Source organism: Xyrauchen texanus, chromosome 7, assembly GCF_025860055.1.
Source record: "Xyrauchen texanus isolate HMW12.3.18 chromosome 7, RBS_HiC_50CHRs, whole genome shotgun sequence".
NCBI classification, from domain to species: Eukaryota; Metazoa; Chordata; class Actinopteri; order Cypriniformes; family Catostomidae; genus Xyrauchen; species Xyrauchen texanus.
Genome location: NC_068282.1, coordinates 7,947,617 through 7,965,712, shown reverse-complemented (window position 1 = coordinate 7,965,712; position 18,096 = coordinate 7,947,617). Strand labels below are relative to the sequence as shown.

Sequence of the window (18,096 nt, the reverse complement as noted above, 5' to 3'; positions counted from 1 at the left end):
ATGCCAATGGAAAAGGGAGAGGTTAGTTTGTATGCTAATTTCTTTTAGAATGCGTTCAGGGTCTGCTGATAAATTCCATATACAAGCTTATGAATTTAATGCAACATACCTCATAATGTACATACAGTTATGCTGTTTAATTTCTGTGCTTCTGTACCAAACAGGCCAAACTGAGATCCAGCCAGCTGTACTCCAAATTGCTTGATGAAGCTGAGAAAATCAAACTGGATGTTCAGTATGGATTCTGAGATGTCACAAAATGATAGAACAGAAAAACTATTGAGACTCATCCCAAAGCGATTCAAGAGCTTCATGTTAATAACATTTATTTGGCAATTAGTAGATCTTTAAACAGTAGTTTGTATGTATGTTTTGAGTATTTTACTTGTTTTTTTCCCCCTTCTGCAATCAAACGTTCACTTTTGTCCATTTGAGTTTGCAAATGAAAGTCTAAGCATGAAATTAGAGGATCAACTCAATGAAGACCTTAGAAGCATGTATGTTTGTATGTAAAATTTAATATTTCTCAACACGTAATATATGATGCTTTTTGATTCATGTTTTGTTCACGACTTGCAAGAGTAATGCAACCAGGAGTTTATATAAAATACTGAAGGACACATTTGAGAAATTACACAGTCTAAGTGTTTTTGCAGATTATAACATATAATAAATGTGATATACACTCAAAAAAATATCTCTTTGGCTGAGCTTGATTCAGTCATGGATAGTGGTTCCACGTGTTTAAAATTAGTTTTCTTAATTCTCAAAATTACTATTTAATCTCAACACAAACACTTTATGTAGAAAGAAGAATTGGGTAAACCCAACAAAATTAAAAATGTCAATGTAAATAAATCTATTTTAATTCTTTATGTACTCACTAGTTAGGGATGGGCTGATCCATACTAAAGTATCGATACTTCTGATACTGATGAGGTATCAAAAGTATCGATCCTCACACAAAAATATAGATTTTAAAAATAGGTCCAATATTATTTGGTTTCCATGAACATGAACAATAACCATAAGCTTCAAAGTGAAATATAAAGGATTAGGCTATATAAGCAAATACTTGTTCAGGATGGGAACTATTTCTTCTTCCGCTCATCTTAACATGCATGCTGAAAGACACAAGCAGGCAAGCGCTTCGGGCCGCCACAAGGCTCATTCAAACAAGAGGAATCATATCTAGAGGTGACATTTCTTGTTTCTTAAAATTGTGTGTAATTTTTGTTGATATGTAATTTAAAAAATAGTTAACAATGGTTTTACTACAATAATTATATAGTAGTAACCATGGTTAATTGTGGGGTAACTATAATTTAACTAAATACCATGATTAAACTATAGTTATTGTAGTGAAACCATGTTTTTTGTAAGAGTAAATTAAACAGTAGTCTAATAATTCTCTTTTTAAAAGTTTAAAAGTGATTGGCATATGAAGAAAAAGGAGGTAAGTGACATTGCTAATAAGCCTTGAAATAAACTTTCTGCCTGGAGAGGGCAGCATTTTCTTGAATTATCTTAAGATTGAATTATTTATCATAGCACTCACCTGTCTTTGTGTTATTTTGACTGAAAACACTCAGAAAAACAATGTTTTTTGTTTTCCTTTGACTTATTTAGGTTGCCATGCTTGCAGAAAAACTCCAAGAAAAAGAAAGCAATCTCAAAGACATCTCACTTAAACTTCAAGAGGCACAGAAAAGCTGCATTCTACTACAGGAGTCTGCAAGTATGAATGGAAGATACAGTACATGTGTGTCAGATTTGTCTAAAAGTCTGTTAGCTTTTTTTTTTTTTTTTTTTAGACCAACATCAGAAATTACTTCAAAGTGTTATGCAGGACCGGCAGTCCCTTAAAAAAACTCAGGCTGACAGAGCAACTCAAACAGGAGATTGAGGTTTGTTCTTTTTAATTCAGTGTCTTGGACCATGAATAGAATGAAAAGACATTTGTGTATTGCATAATTGTTTGAAGGAAAATCAAAGAGCCTTAACTAATGAACTGGAACTAAGCAAGGAAAACCATTCAGAAGTCCTTTAAAAGAAAGATACCAAAATAGAGGAGCTAAACAACCTCAAAGGAAAACAGTCGGACCAACTTGCAGAGATGGAGTTGACAGTGAAATCTTTGCAGGCCTCGCTAACATCTGAAATGCAGAGGCATGCCAAGGGAAAATGTTAACACAAGCCCTAGCATAATGCTTTGAAGCTTTTTATTATTCTAGCTAGCACAAACTTATTGCACAGGTGGGTAAAGTACACTAATAAAACCAATAATGTTGATAACAAATATAAACCTTAAAGTAATTCCTTTATTTGTACAGGGTACAAGACCATGAGACAAAGATCAGCTCAGTACTGAATGAACTGAGTGAAAAAAACTCACAGTTAGGTATGTTAAGACTGTGTACTGTACGTTGATGAATATTAATAATTGTACTATATGTATCAATCTAATTTCTTTGTGTTTTCATCATACAAAAGTAATCAGTGGGAGAAAGAGGACAATGGCAAGCAAATACAGATACTCTGAATCATGAATTTAAGAAACAATTCTCACAAAACAAGTCAGACTTGCTTAGCTCTGTAAAGGAGAAATTATAGACAAGTGATGATCGGCTGCTCTAGTTTATTGCAGCACTTGAAGAGAAACAAAGGGAAGCAAATCAATTGAAGGTGAGGAAAAAATTATGAAGCATTTAATGAGATGCTGTGGTAAAGTGTATGCTCCATAATTTGCTCTGTGTGCTCCATATATCTAAAATTCTTCTTTCAAGGATGAAATAGAGAATGCCGCCACCAAAAATAAATCACGGAGTAGGCCCTGAAAAAGGCTAGACATGAGTTTGATGAGTTACAAGAACAAATGCTTTTGAAAGAGGTAAAAAAACATATATTTAATTTCAACATTTCATTTTAAACATTGCCAAAGTAAATGTATTTGTAATCATGTTTTGTGTTCAATATTAAGATGGAATGTGATTGAACTCATATAATTAGGATTCTCAGACTGAACATTTACATCTTTCATCCAGACTAAATGGAAAGGGATTTCAATTTAGTCTGGTCGTAAATCATCAAAAGAGGTAGAAAGATTGGAGAAGGATCACTGTCTCTGTTCTTAGCACATCAAACTGAAACCTCTCTTTTGTTTAAAAACAATTTAAGTGTATGTGTAAATGGTAATTTACTCCTCTATTTTTCATTGTAGCATACTGTTTTAGTATATACTTAATATAGGTATTGGTATTTTATGTAAATTATTTTAACTTAGAGATGTTTTGCAAATTAGTTTTATGGTCTTATAAGCCCTGTTTCCACACACTAATTGTAGTGTGTGACAACAGGGCTTATAAGAAAATTAGCTAAAAGTATGTTCCTTTCCTTTAGATATCAAGCCTTTAGACATTTCTGCTATTTATTGTGGAATTCTGTCTAATACCATATGGAACTTTGTTTCTGTAGAGAGAAACACAAGGAGCTGTTGTTGAGGTTTAATGACCTGCAGATAGAGAAGGACACCATACAAAATCAGGTTGACAGTGGTGCTTTAGAGAACAAAGACCTACAGTCTTATTTCAAGGTCTGTAAATTAAATCAAGCTACTAATCTTGTAATTTAATGTCTTTATGACAAAGTGGCTTTGTTTGGTGTCAGGTGCTATATGTTACGTGGTTTCTTTTTTTAACTGCAGAAAAGCAAATCAAATGCAGAAAGGGAGAAGATAGAAATAGAGAGTCTTGAGAGGGAGAAAGAACAGCTTCAGTAAGCCTGGGCGGAACTTCTGATAAAAGACAAACAAATCAAAGCATTGGAGTCAAAGATGAAACATCATATTACGTATCTTAGATACAAAGTATCCATGCTCCATACTCTTTAGAAACATGTTTGTTTATATATTAACTTTTAATTTCCTCTCTTTTTTAGCTAACAAACTTAAAAACAAAACTACAGAGCAAAACCAAGGCTCATGAGGAGTGCCAAAATGAGATAGATGGTTGACTTACTATTACTCAGCAAACCAACAATATTTTATCTGGTTTATATCAAACTTATTAATTGATCAATGTTCATTATCAGCAAAACCTTGTAGAAATCAATAGCATCATAAATTAATGTTGTTGATGAATCTGACATTTGTAGTCATATGAACTTCTTCATGAACTCCTTCGCAGATTCTAATTGCATACAATGTGTTTTCCCATTTCAGTATAAGCTAGGAGTAAACATAGGCTTGTTTAAGTATAATATTGTTTCTCATAGATAACTAAATTGAAGGATGAATCTGAGACCGCGAAGAAACAGCACAATGAGGAGCTTCAGAAAATATGCTCTAACCTTTAAGACAAATCAACATCTGGGGCACAAGAAGTGGAGTAGTGGGCTAAAGCACATAACTGTTAATCAGAAGGTCGCTGGTTTGATCCCCACAGCCACCACCATTGTGTCCTTGAGCAAGTCACTTAACTCCAGGTTGAGTTGAGGGGATTGTCCCTGTAATAAGTGCACTGTAAGTTGCTTTGGATAAAAGCATCTGCCAAATGCATAAATGTAAATGTAAATCACCTCAAGGTGATTTATTTTGTTAAATACAATAGCTGGCATAATAAATAACACTCATGCCCTACTTGATCAGTTTGGTTTTTTGAAGGTGCAGAAACTGAAGCAAACAGTTCAGATACACTGAAGAGTAAAGACAACACAGAAATCAAATTCCATCAGAAGATATCAGACATGGTTGCTTTGATGGAAAGGCACAAGGTGGTAATCATTGTATATATTCATCACTGATCTCTTATATTATTATTGGAGATTGATCATTCTGATGTTTTATTTTACTTAATAGCATGAGAATGACAAAATGGTAGAAGAAAAGGATGCAGATCTGAGTGCTGAAGTTGATGCAAGTAAACCATTACTGTTAATTATTTGAATTTTTTATGGCTAACAACATTGTTCACATTGAATATCTTATTCAGCATAAATATAGAGTTAGAGCTAGCAAGAAGTTAGAAAATTGGGATGGTAATTCAAAGGTCCTACAGTAGGTTCAAACTTTGGAAAGTTTGATTCATGAAGTTGCTGAATCAGGGCACAATGGTGGTGGCTGTGGGGTCCGAACCAAGGACCTTCTGATTAACAGCCCTGTGCTTTAGCCACTACGCCACCACCACTCCTAGGTTTAGTCAAAATGTAATTATTTAGTCAAAATGTAATTATTTTATCTTCTCGACTGTGATCTGAAAATATAGTTGTTACAGTAAGCACAAAATATGCTTGTGCAGGTGCAAAGTTCTGTTCCATGCAAATCTCTGGGAACAGCTCTGAAACTGCCAGCAATAAAGAAAATACAATATGCTGGATGGTCCACCATCAGCAGTTCAGATAAGAAGAAAGAAAAATGATCAGAGAAAATATTTGCTTGAAAATGTTTGCATCAAAAATATTACAGCGATTATCTTATTTCAATTACATGGTTCTACAATATTGTCTCAAAACACTTTCACATCATAATGTATTCTGTTAAAAAATATGTGTTCTCTGTATATTTGATTTTGTTTTGTGCTGTTTTTTGTTGTTTGCGTTTATTTATGTTTTTGCATTCAAATGGTTTTTAGTGACTGTTACTGATTTTCCCATTCAGCAATATTCATCTCAGTTTTTAAAACTAAAAAGGCTGGTTGCTGTGTTCATATATCAAGGTTCTTGATCATTTGCTTGGAATGTCTGAAAGGTCAAGGTATCACGATCAAGTGCGCTTCCCTGATCCTCTACCAGAAGCTCCAATTGGAACTGAGTGGGTCTGTAGGCAAGTCCAGTTGCGTCTGTCTGAAATTCATCCTCATTTTGCACTGTCATTGTGGGGTTGTAAATATGGGGGCCATCGTAGAGTCCTCCTGAAATGACCAGTGTGTCTTCTGGCACTGTAAACGGCTCACCTGTGAAAGTAATTTAGAGAATCAGATGTACTATTTGTTATCTTAATCATAAAAAATGCTTTAATTACAGAGATCTCTGGAATATTTGCAGAGCAGCAGTGTAAAAAGTTTAGTAATGTATAGCCAGCTGGTCATTATCGCAAAATAAGGGTTTATTTTGTGATGATGACCAGCTCTCAGTACATTATCCCATAGTTGTTAATCTAGTCGCAACTTTATTTATTCTGAATGACACTACAAGGATTTCATTAAGCAATTATAGACACCATGTACACATAAACAGACAAAAGGTTTTCCTTACCTGTATCCTCATTCTGGAGACGGCGATGAGTATATTGGATCCTGCTCTGATTGCTTCTACCAGACTTGTACACAAAGTGCACCAGAATTATCAGAACTATTACACCAAGCAGAATGCTGAATAAAATGGTCATGGACATCTCTGAATGATTCATACCAGCACCTGCTTTGAAATAGGAATAGGAGGTAGGAATTAATTAGCATACAGTAATTAGCATACAGTAATAATTCGCATTTGTAAGATATTGTACGACTTGTCTTGTACAAAAAAGTATGACTTTTCTTCCCATCTAGAGACCTACTAAAAAGCAAAGAGAATTTTAGATACAATACAGGCTTCAGATTTTATCTATATTCATTTATGCAATAAAAATGATGGATGTATATAAATAACCTGTATCATGCTCCCCTTTTTTCTTTCTTCTGTGGTACGCTTAAGTTATTTTATGGTTAGGTTTGGTTTAGTAAGGTTAGGTTTGGTAAGATTTTTATTTAGAAATGTCAATCTTTTCTGTCTCTCTGTTGAGAGAGTCGTATGTTTCTGTACAAGCCAACTCGTACAATTTCTTACGATTTTGTATGACTTGTCATGAGACTGGGCTATAATTAATCAGGCTGGGTAAACAAATTTAATTATGTAGTTTACACAATTAATGATAGGATGTGGTCAAACCAACCTTGAGATACATGGAAAAGAGTTGTGTTGTTTTGAATTACAGTGGTGGGTGCATTCTCTGTTGGTTTAGGCACTGGTGAAGTCTTTATTGTAGTACTTTCATTGCCGCTGTGAGTGATGTTGTCTAGAGAGGTGACGGCTGTTGATGTGATGTTCACTGTTGTTTTGGGCTTTGAGGTGAGCTGTGTTGAGTTGGTTTGAGCATTTGCCGTTGTGTTTGGCTGCACTGTTGTTCCTGTGACTGTTGCATTGCTGTGGATGGGGCCCAAAGTAGTGTTCTGGGGTCCAGTAGTGGTCACCTGGGTGGTCAAGTTGGTCAGAGTTGCATCACTCGTATTGTACATGGAATTGCTTGATGAATTTGAGGCATTGTTTTCTGTGTAGTTTCCAGTTCCATTCAGCGGTGGAGCCATCAAAGTAGGTTTCATTTGAGAGGTGTTATTCAGCCATGATGGTGACTCAGTGGTCTGATCAGGATGAGTGATGTTGTTTATGGCCAATATAAACCATATTAGTTGGCCATATACCAAAAGCTTAAGAGTTAATACGCCCATAGCTGTTCACATATGCTTTTGTCTCCTTAAAAAAATAATACAAACACAGAACACACCCAAATCAACAGATAATTCAATTAGATAATTAGCATGACCTAACATAGTGACTTTATGTGTATATGGTATTGAAATGTGGCTTCCTGTTAGGTTCTTGCAAAGTTTCCATTTGCTTGCTCTGTTAATTATTTTCTGGTAAGACTTTTAACCCACATATTTTCTTGTTCATATACATTTTTCTTTTTTTCTGGACATTTGAATTGCTAATATATGCATAAAAGAATAATATGTGTATGTGTTTAGAAGAACACATACAACAATTTAGAAGAAGATGCTGAGATGCTGTTGATGATAAGGATCCCATCTCACACAAGTCCTATACTTGATGATGATTATACCTAAAATGGTGCTGACACTAAACTGAAACCAACAAAGAACTATATGGATTTGCATGGACTAAACAAACAGTCATGGGTAATCCAACTTAGTAGCAAACTTTCCTTAGTTACAGAAGCCTCCCTTAATTTAATTGTTTCACAGACAATTTTGTTGAATTTATACTCACTATGCAGTTTTATAAGAGCAGCTATATGTCATAAATCTTTTAAAGAAAAACGAATTCTTTCCCCGGCCATAATATCTTTTTCTTATCTATCTTTTTCCTTTTTTACTCCCTCTTTGTTTTTATAGATTTTACACTGTAGTTTATATGTAAAAGCAAAAATAACACACAACAATATGAGCAGGTTTAGAACTTACCTTTAAGCAGAAACAAACCATGGGACATGAAACCAGGAAATGACTCGCAGCAGTTATAGCACCCCCGCTTGCGGTAGGCTCTATACTTTTTCCACTCCTTTAAGAAAACAGAGAGCTCAACAATCGGCTCTACATCAAACAAACAGGTAGAGTGGGTGGACCTTCAAATACGTGACTTCCTTTATCAGTAATGTGTCGAGGAGGCAGGCATGGGTGGACTGGGTAGAGAAATCAGCCCTGGGTTTTACATGGAAACCAGCTCAAAAGTTGTTGTCAAATTTTATTAGTGCAGATATTACAGTTCTCAAACAGTTCAAATTGAATGCATAATCTTTATTATTTCTCTGTAAATTATTCAAAACAAGCAACTCAATCACAAAAACAGGCTTAATTAGAACAATGGAAATAAATAGACATGTTTATCAATATTTTTTTTATTCTTTTATGTTGATTACATTTTTTTTCATCATCACTTGGAGCATCAGCAATTTTAACATACAAAAATACAGTTACCGTTTACTATTTACAACATCAAAAAATCAAATGAGTGTATTATTGGTAACACACTGTACAATAAGGTTCCATTTGTTAACATTAGTTAATGTATTAGGTATCATGAACTAACAATGAACAATATTAGTTAGTTAATAAAAATACAATTGTTCTATTTTTAGTTCATGTTAGTTCATGGTTAATACAACTTTTGATTTAAACATATATGTTTAAATTAATATTAACCAAGATTAATAAATGCTGTAAAATGATTGTTCATTGTTGGTTCATGTTAACTGTGTTAAATATAAACAAATGGAATCTTATTGTAAAATGTTACTGTATTATATCTAAAATCAGTCTTTCTCTGTCAGTGCAATTTCATTGTCATAGAAAACTGGACTGTCCAGCCCCTGCATGTGGTTTGGCTCTTTTTCAATTAGGTCTGACTTGGACTTCTAGAGAAAATATGAAAAACAATGCAGTTAGTAATCGTTTTACATTCTTGCAGTGCCAGTTTTGTGAAAACTTTCATAGTAAAACAAATAAATTGTATTTGTAAATGTTTTGTAAATCGTGTGTGTAAAATCATCTTTATCAACAAGTTTGTAGCTTACTAATTAATTGCTTAATTTTAGAATTAAAAGATTAGATTGTTATATAGTCAAAAAATTACAACATTGATCTTTGATCTTGATATATCTTTCACAATGGTAATGAAAGGCCTCACCTCTGTGTCTTCTCTACTGCAGCCAAAGTAAAGGAGATCTGACTTTCTGATAAACAGTTCAGGTCGAAGTTTCTCCTGTTTACAGCCACCTAATGAAAAAAAACATCAACCCTATTTACTTTCTTAATGCACATTCCTGGTCTTGTGTTTTCACAATGCATCAGTGCATGTTATTAAAAAAAATTTTTTATTTGTTTGTCTTATCAAAATGCAAAAACTAGCTCTGCTTCTAAAACAACTTTCCTTTTTGGCTGACATCACAAATCCCATCAAAAGTTTTTCAATTCCTCCCCTCCAACCAGTTGGCTCCATTCTGGTGTGTAATTCCCTCTTTTCACTATTCAATCAATTCCTGATGGATAAAATCAAATCCCCGCCCTATATTTTTCTCTTTGAAATATGTCTGATTACAATAATAAAAAGTGTTGGCCATTTCATGTTGACTTTAAGGTTCCACCTCCGAGTGCTTGCATCACCAACAAAAAGATCTTACCTGATATTGCACTAACTGTTAGTCCTGTGATCATGGTCACCAGTATGCCTACAGGGCAGAAGTACAGGTAGGACAGAGAATACCAGCTGTCTGCCAAAGCTGGTCTTGGGCTGAAGGACAGCATGAGACAAGTTACAGTTAGCTTTAGATTTTAGCTTTCAGTGTATTTACTGTTGTATGATTTTAGGTTCCTGTATCTCGATTAGTAGAGCATGGCACTTGCAATTTCAAGGTCATGGAAATTTGACAAGAAGAATACGTTAATGTATGTAAAACAAATGGGGTCACTAACTTTGCAGTTGTGGTTTGCAGGACAGTACTGATTGGTGTCATAGTGGTTGTTTGGTTCATGTCCCATGAGATGCAGCCCTCCACACTCAACGGAAGGCGAAGGGTCTTCTCAGGTAAAGGTGGATATAACTGAGCTCCAATCCCAACCCATAATGTTATAGCCAGGCCACAAATCAATCCAACTAAACCTCCCTGTAGGAATACATTGTTGTTCTGTAGTTGTCCATCAGACAGTCTGAGCAAACTGAACTTTGTAAGTTATACACTTTAGTGTTAAAATACATAAAGCCATTTTTATTTAAACAACTGGTCTTAAACTTTATATCGACACCAGCCTGCTTGGATGAGTCATGCTCACTGATCTATATATATATATATATATATATATATATATATATATATATATATATAGATCAGTGGTCATGCCCCAAAACAAATGTATTCGGATAATTGTAAAAAATACCCTGCTTACAGGATAGATTTATTTAATCTGCCACCAATTGTGTCCAATTATAAGTGGGTTACTGAGATAAAATGAGTAGTAATTTGGAAGTCATGTGATTCTCAACAGGATGGCCAGCATGAGGGGGTGAACAGCCCATGTGGAATGCAGAAATATAAAAAATTATTAATTTCTTTAGCTGTAATTTTTATTTTTTACAGTGGAAAGAGAATCGCTTAGTGCACCATTAAGCCACTTTAAAAACTGGTTGTTTGTCTGTTTAAAAGGATGTATAGCACTTTAAGATAAATTCCAGTTCTTACAATGGAGTTCACACAGCGGAAGAATATGCCGAGCAGATACAGGCCCAAGAGAGGGCCGCTGATCATACCAAATATGGATAGAGCAGCCTGTGGGGGGGAGAGAAAATGTATTTGTAACATGCCATTGCAGTCTGTTACCAGCAGATGTCGCTGTTGATTAAAAAACCTCAATGCCTTAGACAGTAATCCAAGCAAGTAGTAGTTCCCCATTAAATTCTTAAAATGTATTCAGTAATCTTAATTGTAAAGACATTATTGCAGTTTTAAATTTGAAATGGTTTGCTTTCATGTTTCTTTCGTTTTTGTCTCATGTAATTTTAAGTGTCCATAAATAAACTTACCTGCAATATATTGCCCATCAAAGAGGCAATACCAGCCATACCAATGCATACAGCTCCATAGAATACACCTAGAGATAACCTGTATGTAATTACTCATTAAACAATCCAACATCAACTCTATCCTCTGCTTCATGGGGGGTTTAATGCATGCAGTTGTCAGGGTATATACAGTAATTGTCACACTGTAACTCACTCATGCCCATGTTGATCCAGGACAGCTGTTTCTCCGTCAGCCAGGGAAAAGCAGGTTTCAAAAAGTCCTCCACTGTGACTGCCACCAGAGCGTTTATACTGGATGACACTGTACTGTTGAAATCCAACACACCAGATATAACATGAGGTAAATTATGTGTGACCAGACCTCAACAAAATTCACAATGTGCTTGTTACTTCATGGCCTGAATCAGGGGTTTTCAAACTTTTTTGTCTAAGATTTCATAAGCTTTCAAGTTCCAAGCTTTCAAGAAATAAAATGCGTAATAATAATTCATTATGAAAAATCTATAAACATAATAATTTAAACTATTAAAAATAGGTTTTCAATTATTGATAAGTAAAATTAAATGTTAAGATTTATTAAATGTAATCAATCAAATAATTATACAATTATAATAAATAATAAAATAATTAAACATTTAGCAACATTTATTTTTGAATATAAAATCAGTGATATATTTGTATTTTCTTCATGTTATTTTTTTCTTTTTTACAATTTAATTCATGGTCTGAATCGGGTCTTCTCAGCCATTTTGGTAGGATGAATCAGAAGTAAGCCCTGAGATTTCAAATGAAAATATAATTGAATTAAATATTAAAACTATTCAAATTATTTTTAATTATTAAGAAATAATGCAATTAAATATTTACAAGATTTACAATTAAATATAATCAAGATAATAGTTAAAATATGTATAACAATAAATATAAGTAATAATAACACAATGATATAATGATTAGCATTTAATAACGTTTATTTTTGCATATAAGATCAGTGTTCTATTTTGATTGTTTCAATTAATGTAATGTAATTTAATTTAATGTAATTTTGCACACTCTATTACAATCACAAACCCCAGTCTGGAAAGCCCTTTACAAAAAAAATCAGGGTGGACAAATCTGACAAAGATATATATATTTTTTCTTACCTCAATGTGCCACTGTATGCTGCTGCCACAAACAAGCCAGGCATTCCTGGAAAATCTGCTAGTATGTCCATCACCAGATAAGGAAGGAGCTGGCGAACATGTTGTTTGGTGAGTTTGATTTTAAGCATTGGGGGTAAATATTAAATGGTCACTGTTGGAGCTTGTATTACCTGGTCTGTGGCTCCTACATCTTTGTTTGTGAAAGGATCACAGTCTTTATAGATGGAGTACATAGTGAGACCAGAAAGCATGGCCAAACTCACTGTGACCCATAATCCCACCATATTCACATACAGAGATCTGTGTGGGGGGACAATTGACAGGACACAAGTGTTTACACAAAATATTTGGTATTAGCTTTAACTAATCCTCACACAATCATGTGTTTGATCATATACTCACAGCTTGGCCTGAGTCATTGTCTTACAGGAAATGTAGCGTTGGACCTGCGATTGGTTGATCGAGTACATTGATGTCCACATCAGACTGCCACCAACAACGATTGTCCAAAAACTGTGACGCTTCAAAGGGTCAGGATCAAAACTGAAGGTACATTTTAGAGGTAGGTTAATATCATCCTTCCTTTCATTGATTCATCCCTCTTTCTATCTACCTATCTATTTGAACCATCCATCCCTCTTTCTATCTACGTATCTATGTGAACATCCATCCATACCTCTTTCCATCTACCTATATATATGACCATCCATCCATCTTTCTATCTACCTTTCAATATCATCAACCCATCCATCCATACATCATCCCTCTTTCTATCTAACTTTCAATATCATCATCCCTCTTTCTATTTACCCTTCCATCCATCCATCATCCCTCTTTCTATCTAACTTTCTATATGATCTATCATCCATCCATCCCTCTTTCTATCTACCTATCTATATTATCCATCCATCCATCCCTCTTTCTATCTACTTATCTATATGATCCATCCATCATCCCTCTTTCTATTTACCTAATCATCCATCCATCCATCATCACTCTTTCTATCTAAATGATCCATCCATCGATCTATATGATACACCCATCCTTCCATCCCTTTCTATCTACCTATCTATATTATCTATCATCCATCCCTCTTTCTATCTTCCTATCTATATCATTTATCCATCAATCATCACTCTTTCTATCTACCTATCTATATTATCCATCCATCGATCTATATGATACACCCATCCTTCCATTCCTTTCTATCTACCTATCTATATGATCCATCATCCCTCTTTCTATCTATCCTATCTATGTCATCCATCCATCAATCATCACTCTTTCTATCTACCTATCTATATTATCCATCCATCGATCTATATGATACACCCATCCTTCCATTCCTTTCTATCTACCTATCTATATGATCCATCATCCCTCTTTCTATCTATGTATCTATGTGAACATCCATCCATACCTCTTTCCATCTACCTATATATATGATCCATCCATCGATCAAATGATACACCCATCCTTCCATCCCTTTCTATCTACCTATCTATAGTATCTATCCATCCATCCCTCTTTCTATCTTCCTATCTACATCATCCATCCATCCATCATTCCTTTTTCCATCTACCTAACTATATCATCCATCCATCCATTACATTCTGTATATGCACTGTATGTACATTGTACGTTACTGTGTTTTAAACTATATTTATGTAATCTAGATTACATTTCTACTTAGAATATACCTGAACGTTTCCAAACGCCCACCATGGTAGCTATCATTCCAGATCTTTCCAAGTCCCCCCTGTAGTACAGACCCACGAGCAATAACCGCCACAAACCCAGCCAACATAATGACCATCTGGAATACATCTGTCCATATCACTGCCTTCAGCCCTCCCTGTTGATAAGAGAATATCAGATAATATCAAGAAATTATATAATTTACCTCTCACATCAGGCACTGACAGCACCTTTGAGCACTGAAATCCATTTCCTTACTCCTTTGTGTATTTTTTTATTACATCACTGAGCTATTTAAATTAACTTAAAAAAGCTAAAAGGGGATTAAAAATGAAAACATAAAAATTACTAAACAGTTTGTGAAATTGCATGTAAACTGAATAATGTTACTCACTAGGGTGCAGTAGATGATGCAAACAGCCCCTGTTGCCACCAGCACTCCCCAAAGATCCAGACCAGTGACTGCAAAAAAGAGATAGATTTCAACTTACAGTATATGCATTTTTACACTGCAAGATTTTTATTTGATATACAGTGGGGTCCAAAAGTCTGGAAGTAAATATTTAATGTTAATGTAAAAAAAAAAAAAAAAAAGATTTTTATTTGTGGCATTGGTCATGTTAACTCAAAAGGTCCCAATTCCTTGCTTACAGTGTAGCACACACAATGTTCTTTGGAACATTCTCACATATTCAGATCATGGACACATGGCACCAGCCCCGTCATCAGATTTTACAACTTGCTGCAACTTGCGGAGTGTCAGCTCAAGTGTGTGCAAAAGGGTGGACATACCAAATACGAAGAAATTCTGAAATAATTTGTAATGAGAATTTTGACCTCACTATACATGTTTAAAGACACGGGGAGCTAACATGCATAGACATCACTTTCATATTCAGCGGATATTTGGTTTTTGACATTAGTAGATGAAGATTGGCTCTTTACTTACTCTGATTAAGGGCGAGCGCAGGTGCGTAGATAACCATGCCTGTGTATAAAGCCTAGTAGAGATAACACCACCCATTAGATAATTGGACAAAAATATATTCTGCCTTAAATTCTTAAATATATTCAACACCTGAATTTTATGACGTTTTGACATGGAAAAATTGAAGCTTTTTTCAAAGTAATGTTCGCTAATGCTGATGCAATCACTCTTCATATGTGTGTTTGGTTATGTATAAACTCATGCAAGAAGCTAAAAACCAACTTACAGTTTGAGCAATATACATGCTTGTTCCAATGATTCGTATGAGCTTGCTGAAACGCATTTCCAAGTACTAGAAAACAAGTGACCAATTGAATTAATTATTAGTAAACGAATTTACTTGTAAAAATGTACATAATGTCACGATTATACAAAACACCAGCTGTACATTACATATTGAATTTTCTGAGATTAACACCTTTGCTCTTGTAAGGTTAATGTAAAACACATTTTTTGAGTGATGATCATTTGCACATGTTTTTTTTTAACATCAGCACCCATTTAGTTTGCTAGAAACCATTGATATAATGGCACAAACTTTTAGACACTTAAAATAATATTTCAGGTTCAATACCACTTATGCTCAGTCAAAGTATTTGTGGCATAATGTTGATTACCACAATAGTAATTTAAATTTGTCCCTCCTTTTTTTTTAAATAAAAGCAAAATCGAGGTTCCAGTTAGACACTTACAAGGAAAATTAGGTTTAATTGCAGACATTTGAAGCTTATAACTTTATAAAAGCACCTGCATTAATTCTTCTGTTAAAACTCATGTATTATTTGAGCCTTAAAATTTGTTTAAATCATCGTTTTAGGGTTCACGTGTTAATCGGACATGGCACAAAGTTGTAAAATTGGATATAACTTGCCACAGAAAAGGTTAAAATCATTTAAAGACGCATAATGTTTACGTTGTGTGACTATACTTATGAAACATTGAGTGTTTCAATGTTTACTGATTGGCCCCATTCACTTTCTATTGTAAGTACTTCACTGTAACATTTTATTTTTTTAAAGAAAAGTATCAACAAGCCAAAACTAATTTTTGTAGTAATCATTATTGTGATTTGAGCTAATTTTATATTGAACCCGGAATATTCTTAAGTCACACTTAAGAATGTATTAATTTAATTGCATTGGGAACTAAACATCAAGCCAAGTTGCATTTGCACACAAACATCACTTTTCTGGGCCATTTTTGGTATTTTTCTCAAAACTAAATGACCTTGTTTACTAAAAATGTTTTTAAGTGTAACCTAAGTGTCCAAATTATTTTTGGGGCCAATGTATATTCGAATTCTAAATGCTCATTCTTCATCAAATGTATGTTTTTAATGTATGTTCTTTTACAGGGTGAGTAATCCTGAATAACTTTTGCACTTTGGATTACACAACAACAACAATTTTCACCATGAAGGTGTCGAATACAATGGCAATACTATAATAGTATCAGGGCAATAAATCTGTTTGTCCCGGCTTTGCCTTTTTCATTTTTATCTCTCTCTCTCTCTCTCCTTTGTCCTTATTTGTATTTCCATCTATTGATTCTTCATCAAGGGCAAACAAAAATGGGATCATCTGAGAGACAATCAATAGTGCTCTTGACTTCATGCACACCCTGCTGTTTATCTGGGTATTTTTTGTCTGTTAACCACACTCATCTGTCCTCATTTAAACCCCATGTGGCCCATGTCACCCTCTTACCTCATATGTGCTGGTGATGCCCAGGCGGTAAAACAAAGGCACGAAGATTTCCGCACTGATGGCTGACATGATAGTATAGGAGAAGACGAAGAGCCAAAACGGTGTGCCATATAAGTAAGCCTCTGCAGGTGTTCCAATAACTGTGATACCTGACATGAAACTAGCCGTGAGGGACAAAGCAACAGGCACTGCTGTCATCTGACGACCCCCCAGTAGAAACTCACTGCTGCTGGTGTTCTTTCTTCCCCGGATGGCTTGAAACAACCCAATGCCAGCTGCAAAAAGGATCAGCCCAGCAAAGACCACATAGTCCCACACTGAGAACGTCGCAACGGGACCTCCACTGCCAGTCATGATTTAAAAATATACTTACGGAGATCTTCAAGAGCTATATAGCTGGTATCAGTCCAGTCAGTTTAGTCCTGGTCGGATGATTCCTGGTTTTCTGTTAAGTGATGCTGGAAGTTGAGATCAAGCTCTTGCTGGAAAGTCCTCCAACACTTTCTCTAACATTTAAGAGGAGGACAGGCCAAGTAGCTCCTCTCTGTGCCAATAGATGATAAGGATTGCATGTTCTGTAATCTTGGACTGACCACAACAACAACAAAAAAAACCTGAGTTAATGATCCCTCAAGGCCAGAAGATATACCAGTTACATTGTAAAAGGAAGTAAAGTTTTTTATACCAAGCTCATGACGTGAGTTTAGCATTGAAGAATGGGTTTAGTCACAGTTGCTTAATGAATTCCAAAATATGTTAAGGAGGACACTTTGTGCTTTTTGCAGGCTAGCGTTAATCATGATCACTTTTATCAGTTACCTGATATACTCCCCATTAATGCAACATAATATACCACAATAGAAACACTGTTTAACAATTACACTATTTTCTGAATATGTCGAACAGAAAGTAACAGAACATCAAGTACCAATGAGAAGGTCATGTTGAACACCCTCAGTTTCTAGTGCGGTTTTTGTGCTTACCTGATATATGAGTTTTCTTAATGCTTGAAAAGAATTCCTTTGTCCGTTGTAGGTCTTGTTCAATCAGTATCTACCAATGGTTACAGTGAGTGGTTTTTAAATCAGTTACAGCTTGACAAAGACATTGAAAACGGTAAGATAAATAATTTTTAACAGCATATGAAACCAGCGGCTCTAGTGCACATTGTAAGATATGAACAACTACAACTGACAAGATAATAGTCAACTGC

General features: G+C 34.8%; 2 protein-coding genes and 1 pseudogene across 3 annotated transcripts; 1 reads left to right on the top strand and 2 right to left on the bottom strand.

Annotated features, from left to right (window-relative positions):
- LOC127646574 (synaptonemal complex protein 1-like) lies at positions 1 to 4,942 on the top strand (annotated as a pseudogene).
- Positions 3,960 to 8,378, bottom strand: LOC127646849 (mucin-12-like). Of its 2 annotated transcripts, none has more exons than XM_052130759.1 (4): positions 8,235 to 8,378; positions 6,926 to 7,503; positions 6,250 to 6,414; positions 3,960 to 5,948 (listed from the first exon to the last, which is right to left on the bottom strand). In XM_052130759.1, exons 2-4 carry the CDS (start codon positions 7,476 to 7,478, stop codon positions 5,707 to 5,709), a joined length of 960 nt encoding a protein of 319 aa, XP_051986719.1. In that variant the 5' UTR covers positions 7,479 to 7,503; positions 8,235 to 8,378; the 3' UTR covers positions 3,960 to 5,706. The 2 variants fall into 2 exon arrangements, with proteins under 2 accessions (XP_051986719.1, XP_051986720.1); XM_052130760.1 differs by having other exon boundaries at positions 6,250 to 6,411.
- Positions 8,379 to 8,512: 134 nt separating this feature from the next.
- LOC127646664 (sodium-coupled monocarboxylate transporter 1-like) lies at positions 8,513 to 17,983 on the bottom strand. Its single transcript, XM_052130460.1, has 16 exons — positions 17,867 to 17,983; positions 16,884 to 17,471; positions 15,404 to 15,469; positions 15,139 to 15,190; positions 14,584 to 14,651; positions 14,192 to 14,346; positions 12,894 to 13,034; positions 12,662 to 12,791; positions 12,492 to 12,580; positions 11,540 to 11,652; positions 11,347 to 11,414; positions 11,006 to 11,092; positions 10,242 to 10,432; positions 9,950 to 10,059; positions 9,457 to 9,545; positions 8,513 to 9,184 (listed from the first exon to the last, which is right to left on the bottom strand). Exons 2-16 carry the CDS (start codon positions 17,235 to 17,237, stop codon positions 9,083 to 9,085), a joined length of 1,815 nt encoding a protein of 604 aa, XP_051986420.1. The 5' UTR covers positions 17,238 to 17,471; positions 17,867 to 17,983; the 3' UTR covers positions 8,513 to 9,082.
- Positions 17,984 to 18,096: the final 113 nt, after the last annotated feature.

Excerpts from the sequence above, each read along its gene's own strand:
- LOC127646849 (XM_052130759.1), bottom strand. The coding sequence starts at position 7,478 with ATGGGCGTATTAACTCTTAAGCTTTTGGTATATGGCCAACTAATATGG. Across the intron at positions 6,415-6,925 it reads TCTTTTCCATGTATCTCAAG|CAGGTGCTGGTATGAATCAT; the intron begins GTTGGTTTGACC and ends CCTATTTCAAAG. Across the intron at positions 5,949-6,249 it reads TCTCCAGAATGAGGATACAG|GTGAGCCGTTTACAGTGCCA; the intron begins GTAAGGAAAACC and ends TTACTTTCACAG.
- LOC127646664 (XM_052130460.1), bottom strand. The coding sequence starts at position 17,237 with ATGACTGGCAGTGGAGGTCCCGTTGCGACGTTCTCAGTGTGGGACTAT. Across the intron at positions 11,093-11,346 it reads TGATGGGCAATATATTGCAG|GCTGCTCTATCCATATTTGG; the intron begins GTAAGTTTATTT and ends TCCCCCCCACAG. Across the intron at positions 9,546-9,949 it reads AACAGTTAGTGCAATATCAG|GTGGCTGTAAACAGGAGAAA; the intron begins GTAAGATCTTTT and ends TTTTTTCATTAG.